This window comes from Bubalus kerabau, chromosome 4, assembly GCF_029407905.1.
Source record: "Bubalus kerabau isolate K-KA32 ecotype Philippines breed swamp buffalo chromosome 4, PCC_UOA_SB_1v2, whole genome shotgun sequence".
In the NCBI taxonomy this organism is placed as follows: Eukaryota; Metazoa; Chordata; class Mammalia; order Artiodactyla; family Bovidae; genus Bubalus; species Bubalus kerabau.
The window spans coordinates 44,303,580-44,310,721 of record NC_073627.1 but is presented as its reverse complement, the minus strand read 5'-3'; the positions used below and the strand labels follow the sequence as shown (position 1 = coordinate 44,310,721).

General features: G+C 46.0%; 1 protein-coding gene and 1 long non-coding RNA gene across 2 annotated transcripts; one reads left to right on the top strand and one right to left on the bottom strand.

Annotated features, from left to right (window-relative positions):
• The first annotated feature begins 87 nt into the window (after nucleotides 1–87).
• LOC129649570 (uncharacterized) lies at nucleotides 88–1,370 on the top strand. Its single transcript, XR_008713160.1, has 3 exons — nucleotides 88–344; nucleotides 678–797; nucleotides 1,243–1,370. It is a non-coding gene; the product is annotated as an uncharacterized LOC129649570 (long non-coding RNA).
• A 66-nt stretch (nucleotides 1,371–1,436) lies between these two features.
• Nucleotides 1,437–7,141, bottom strand: RSKR (ribosomal protein S6 kinase related). The gene is made up of 12 exons (XM_055577142.1): nucleotides 6,697–7,141; nucleotides 6,068–6,316; nucleotides 5,891–5,974; nucleotides 5,701–5,769; nucleotides 5,292–5,361; nucleotides 4,952–5,056; nucleotides 4,745–4,785; nucleotides 4,468–4,495; nucleotides 4,269–4,358; nucleotides 4,093–4,181; nucleotides 3,856–3,966; nucleotides 1,437–3,382 (listed from the first exon to the last, which is right to left on the bottom strand). Exons 1-12 carry the CDS (start codon nucleotides 6,751–6,753, stop codon nucleotides 3,158–3,160), a joined length of 1,218 nt encoding a protein of 405 aa, XP_055433117.1. The 5' UTR covers nucleotides 6,754–7,141; the 3' UTR covers nucleotides 1,437–3,157.
• Between the last annotated feature and the right edge of the window lies 1 nt (nucleotide 7,142).

The window sequence follows — 7,142 nt, the reverse complement described above, 5'->3', positions numbered from 1 at the left end:
GGGCCCGGCGGGCAAGGGCGGGGCTTGGATTGGCCCCGCCCGGCCATGCCCACGGTGGGCGCGCGCGCGCGTGTGCCCTGCGGTCTGATCGCCAGCGTCAACCCTTGATGCGGGCGGTGGGAGAGGGGCGCTCAACGCCCAAGGCCAGTCTTTCGGCCTCACCTCCGAGAGCGTAACGGGTAGCTGGACGGTCGAGGAATCCATCCCTCTAGTTTCTAGAAGGCCACTCTCACTCCCAGTCAAAAAAGTCCCCGAGGCCTGGCCTTAGAAGTCTCTCGCTCAGGTTTCCCACAGTTACTTTAGCCGTGACCAGCAGGAGCCGGCCGAGGGGTCTAGAAGGGAAGGTAAGTGGAGTGGTTTTTTCACTTAGGTTGCTCGGTCCGCGAACAGGTCCTGCGTCCGTGATGGCCTCAAATAGCCTGCGCTGTCATTTAACCCCTCCAGAATTTCTGGTGTTTTCTTAGGACTTACCTCAGAGCCCGAAACAAGTTTACTTAAACAGTCATAGCTCACAAGTATTTGGACATTTATTAGGCACCTGGCACTCTTCCAGATGCCTTTTATATCTTATCTCCTTTAATCCTTAAAAGAACTATGAAATAGGTGCTGTAAATATTCCCGTTTTACAGACATAGGAACTGAGTCACACTTAATGTCTTTTGTTCAATGCCCCTCAGGTAGTAAGTGGCAGGGTACAGATTGCCACCCACACTACCAACTATATTCTATTGTCTCTTGAGACCCGTGTGGGAAACTAGCTACTGGAAGTGGGATTGATTTTGGAAAACAGCCTAAAGGTAAGTATTTGGAGTTATAGTTTATTATGAAGTATGTTCAACACTCACAGGCACCTTATTGACACTCTGAAGTCATAATGAATTTGGAAAAGGCAATAACCCAGGGAGGAAAAATCATAATGTTACAAACTTCAGGGCTCTCAGGGGATGGGCTCTTCTGTATTATCCAGTAGCAGAGCCATTAGCTATGTGGCTACTGAGCACTTCAAATGTGGCGAGTCCAAACAGACTGTAGGAGTAAAACACAAACTGGATTTTGAGGACTTTGTATGAAAAAAAGAGAAGAAAACCTTATTTTAAAATGTTGATTACATGTTGTGAAAGTCACTTAGTTGTGTCTGACTCTTTGTGAACCCCATGGACTATACAGTCCATGGAATTCCCCAGGCCTTCTCCAAGGGATCTTCCCAACCCAGAGATCGAACTCAGGCCTTCTGCATTGCAGGCGGATTCTTTACCAGCTGAGCCACAAGGGAAGCCCAAGAATACTGGAGTGAGTAGCCTATCCCTTCTCCAGTGGATCTTCCCAACCCAGGAATTGAACCTGGAGGACAGCAGGTGGATTCTTTACCAACTGAGCTATGTTGAGATATTTTTAGATATATTGGGTTAAATAAAATGCAGTACCACAGACCGATGGCTTAAACAACAGAAATTTATTTTTTCACAATACTGGAGCCTAGAAGTGGGGTCAGGGTGTCAGCAGGGTTGGCTTCTTCTGAGGCCTCTTACGCTGAGATATTTGTTGATGGATCAAGTCACCAGGTCTCCTAAATTCCAGTTTAATACTCTTTACTATTTTAGAAGCCATTAGTTTCTATTTCTAGTATTGTTTTTTTATCCAATGTGAAGTTCTGGTCATGACAACTTTAGAAATATGTAATAAAGCTTAAAAAGTCTCTAAAGAGAAACAAATGAGATAGTCAAAAGGCTTAAGGATACATTATTTATTTATATCTCAACCTAATTCTAAAAGAAGATAGAGATAATCTACTAAGATTTTTAAAAAAGGATTAAAACAGAAAAATGAAAATAATAAAAGTAAAGGCAGAAAAGGAAGATGGAACCAAGAACATGGCTAGCATACAAAACATAACATGAGGTCCTAAACACTTGCTGGAAGTAGACCACAAACTGGGCCCTCAGTGGTCTAGCATCATATGAAAAGAAAAACAGACTCTGTTGAATATAAATTGTCTTTAAGGTAAAAACCAACTAGAATTGAGGAAAAGCACAACTGGGTTCAGAGAAAATTTTCTCACATACATCCTTATATAGAACATTACAATCTATAAACATCCTTTACAGTATCCACAGCAATTAAATTTCATAGGGATTTTCATATGGATTGTCAAAGTGTAATTCAGATAAAGCAGTTCTGCAGAGGTCAATAAAATGCCATCTATATACAGGGAAAATCTGGCTTAAAGTAGGGAAAAAATTAATAAACAGTACTCAGAATACTTCCCAGACTCTCTTCAGATATGACTGAAGAATAATGAAAGTAAAGCTTTTAGGAAGTTAAAGAAAAATGAAAAGAAGTCATGAAGGCCAGAAATGTATTCAAATTTAAGGTTCAGATGATTTTCCTATAGGAAAAGTTTCTTGAGTTACATCTCTTATCTTAAATCTCAAAGTTGATGTCATGCCTCTTAATCCATTAGTTTGCCCATCACAAACTAAACCCTTGGCCATCTAGGGAAGAAATCAGTTTGAGAATACTTATGTCTTTCAAAGAGGTTTTGTTTTGGAAAAAATGTGGATAGTTATTCCAGTTACCCCTAAAGAAGACATGTAACCCACCCATGTTTCATTTCTTATTCTCTTCCTCACAGTATGCTATTAGATTAACTTTTTAAATTTTTAAAAATTAGACTGACTTTGGGCCCTAAATCATGTTTTACCTGCATATTTAGGGGTTGAAATAAATGCTAGCTTTTGAGATCTCTGAAAAACATTCATACTGCTTCTGACAAGCCTATTAAACACATAAATAGCACCTTGGGAACCCATGAAATGTTATTGCTCATGAAAGGAAACGTGGCACAGAAACAAGAAGGAAAAGTGGAATAAACTTCTGGCTAAAAACTGCAGGGTATAAGCACCGGAGAACTGAAATAAAGGTAAAGGTCCACACTCTGATCTGAGATTGAGAGATAGGTTGTAAGATGAGGCAAGGACTAGGGCATCATGGCTGCAAACAGCAGAACACCCAGTCTGAACTCTGGCTCAGCACCTAGAGAAGCAGAATGATAAGAGGCTACAAAGTGAAAACAAACTGATCATCAGGTGGTCACAGTGGGCTGGCAGTGGAGGAAGTCCTCAGGTTCCCGGATGGGCCCCAACTCCAGTAGAGGAGCTCAAGCCAGCCTCGGGTGGACCAGGAAGGATTCCAGATTACAGTCAAAGTCCTTGAAGAACATGGACTCCGATGATGGACTAGACTGGGTAGCTTGTGTCTCCAAGACAAAGTTCACTGGATGCTTCTGTAGGAGCTCTGGGTCAAAGGCCACACCCCGGAAGAAAGGGTGGACCTGGAAGTGATGCAAATAACGTAGACGGTGAAGGGGATTCTGGTGTAAGAGCTGAAGGAAAACAGAGCATGAAGGATGAGAGACTGGGATATGAAAGGGACGGAACAGAGAAGCTGGAAAAGGAGAATGAAGTTCATGGATCTGTGGAGGGCAGGGAGAAGAACCCAAAAGAACAGAGATATGTAAAAGTGGGAGAAATAGGCTAATTTCAGGGCAGCAGTAGGAATAAAGGAGCTGTATTGATAAGAGAGCAGCACTCTCTCAGAAGTGACCTGCTATGGATAGGGACGAGCTTTGGAGGATCAGCAACTCAGGTATAAAGTCTGAAGTGCTAGTTAGAAGGCAGCTAGTGAGGTAGTACTTGATCAAGTTGAAACAGCCCCCATACCTGCCCACCACCAATAACTAATCAGAGGAATGAGGACATATCACTTCAGTGATAGGCAAAGAAGTGAAAAGTTGTTTGTTTTGTTTTGTTTTGTTTTTGTGAAAGGTTTTTGTAGTGAAGTCGTGCTCGCCCTTACCTCGTGGAGCAGGAGTGAGAGCCCCTGGTTAAGAGAAGATGGGATCTCAGAGTCATAGTGGGTCACACTTGCCAACATGGCCACATGATCTCTCTCTGCTGGCACCGGGAACTGAGTTAAGGGGTGGGAAGATGTTATTGCTTAGTAAGAATAAGGGAAGATTTCTTAACATCTTCTTTCTTCCCACCAGAAAGCAACTCCTCTCTTTTTTGCCCAACGTCACTACCATTCTCTCACCTTTCCAGTTGACAGAGAGAAAAGCAAGACACCCAGGGACCACCAGTCAGCAGCATGGTTGTAAGGCCCTCCACTCAGGACCTCGGGTGCTACAGATTTGAAAGATACTTGTCACTGACATCTGTTGGCATTCCTCCTGCCTACTGCTTACCCATCAGCTTTAGCTTCTCCCTCACCCATGTACTGAAGAGTGCCACAGATAGTATAGGCGCGGGCTCCTTGGGGCAGGTGGCGGGACAAACCAAAGTCTGTCAGTTTCAGATGGCCTGTGAAAAACAAGGCATCAGCACCACTCTGTTCCAACCCTCATCAGTCATGACTTATTTCCAAACTGCGGTGCCTCTTATTCTGGGACTAGAAAAAGAAATGACTTACCTCGTTCATCCAGAAGGATATTCTCCATCTGAAAAACCACAGGTGAGAAGTTATTATTCATTCTCTTCCTTTCACCCCTTTTTCATCGTGTATCCTCAGCTGAAGAAGACGCCCTTGCTCAGCAGCCACGTCTATACTTGGAGGGCCCTTGCCCAAATCCTTAACACCCACTAGGGTCCCAAGGTCAACTGTTCTCAGCAGCTCCTCCCACCTTCTTGGACCTATTGGAACACCTTACTGAAGTCCCTCCTCAGACAAAAACAAAACATTTAGTTACCTTCACATCTCGATGGATGATGCCCAAGTCATGGAGATAGCCTGTGGATGACAGCAAGCATGAGGGTTACTAAAAGCTCTTTGTCCTTTCCAATCTCCCTGATAGCTCCCACCCCGTTTCTATCCCTGTTGACTTCAATTCTCTCCTGCCTCCTCCCTCCCTCCTTAATTCCTTCCTCATTTCCATTACAACTCCTGTTTCACTTACACAGCACCAGGATCAGCTCAGTAGCAAAGAGGCGGATGGAAGCCTCAGTCAGGCGGCCAACAGCAGACCACAGGGAGTACAGATCTGTGCTGCAGTAGCTGCACACTGCAAAGCAGCAGAAGTCTGGGCAATATTTGGGGCTTACTGTGCCTGGGCGCAAGGCATTGTATGCCTCCTGCCCAAACCGATGCCACCTGCTGTCCCCTCCCCCTTTGGGAGAGAGCAGTACTACAAGAAGGGGAACAGAGCAAAGGCAGAACAAGCCAAAGGGATGGGTAATCTCAGGTGGGGAGTACAGCAAAAGTACCCTTGGGAATGAGGAGAGAAGCCAGTTACTCACTAATGAAGAGGTGTCGTTTTCCCTGCCAGCTGTCCCCCATACTGTGTACAAAAGGATGCTTGATCTGTCGCTATGGACAAAGAAGACAGGAAGTGAGGAACATTGAGGATCAAGGCAGCCAGAAGTCAGGCTTTACCTAGTTGTGCAGAAAGGAAGCTGCTGCCCCACCTCTCAGTTCAGGCTGCCTGCCTGGTACCCCACTAAGGAACACAGTGGATGTGCTGGAGAGTTTTCCCTCAGGACCTAGAATCACTCTACTGATAGCTGCATTTCCTGAGGTCTTCTGGTTACAGCAGAGGGAGGGGTCAGAGTCAGGAAAAGCAGGCTAGCTGGACACAAAAGGTGCTTTCTCCACCTGTAGTTTGGTTCTTCCGAAGATCCTTTCCAGAGCTGTGTGCATACTGCGTACCTGGATGCTGACCTCCTTTTTGCACTGCCTCAGGATGTCCCTCTGTAGGACCTTTGCCTTGGGTACCACCTATAAAAGGAGAGGAATGATGCTAGAGGGCAAGTGTTACTATACTGTTTATTCCTCCCGACCTCTCTAGAATCAAGGCTGAGGCAGGGACTAGAGAATGTGGGAGCGTCTTGATCCCTACCTTCACTGCAAATACTGCTTTCTGGCCACAATCTAACACCTTGAGGACTGTTCCAAAGGAGCCTTTAGCCACAAGGCCTAAAATCTGTACAGAGAAGTGGAGAACAGGGCAGTTGAGACTCTGTTTCTTGATTTCTCCCTGAGACTGAGACCCTTTCCAGGGATTCCATTGACCTACCTTTAGCTGCTGATGCCCACTAAGGGGCCTAATAGGAAATTCCGGCAGAAAGAGGTTGATGAACTGAGGCACTGGCCATTCAGGCAGCGGCTTCTCTACTAGCAGTGGGGCTGGCTCCAGGGGCTCCCGGTGCAGGAACTGATGCCCCCGTAGTCCCCACAGTTCTTTCACACCTGACCTTGTGGTCCCCACACCTGACCAGAGGCTCTTCCAGCCTTGGACCCAGGGGCCCTGGATGTTGCCACCCTGCTGAGAACCAAAGGAGCCACTAAACCTTCTGCCCCTGAGGCATTACAGGTTCTGCCCATCTTTAGCAGGCACTCCCTCAAATCTCAACCCTAAAGACATAGATTTGACCCAGGCAAGATGGCCACTGCCCTTGCATCAAGCCAAGGTCTGGATTTCCTGGACACAATGAAAATCCTCTAGGAAAGGAATATTTGGACATTTCCCCCATATGGCATCAGAAATTCAGCCTGCACCTCTCAGTATGGGGCTGGGATAGCTACTTTGATACTAAAGCCTCCCTGCCCCACCCCCACAGTGGACACTACCAGTCAACTGCCAGGCCTCAAGCCCATGCCTCTTTCACCTCCCCTAAAGAAGCTGCCAGAGGCCCCACACCCTACCTTATGAGAAGCAGCCATCTGGGCATGGTGCCCCTGCCGGCAGCTCACTGCTCCCATCCCCAGCTTCTGCCTCCTCTCTCCTGCTAAATCTGCTGTCCCAGTTACATAAGCAATTCCTCCCCACTGTGCTGTTACACACAAGCCCCGCCTCTTTTCCTTGCTGTTCAAGACTAGAGATGCAAATGATGCAGTCAAACCTCACTCTTATCCCCAAATCCTATGGCCCTGGTGAAGAACAGCTTAGAGCCAGGACTAAATATGTCAGCATGGGACCCATGTCACATAAGAGCTGGGAAATATCTGTGATATAGCTTCAGGCAGGAGGAAAGAAGCCACCCTCAGAGTGGCAGCTAGGATTGGTGGTTTCTTGGATTGATAGAGAGAAAAGGATACAGGCTGAAACCATACACTCAATACAATTAGGAAAAAAAAAAACAGCATCAAAT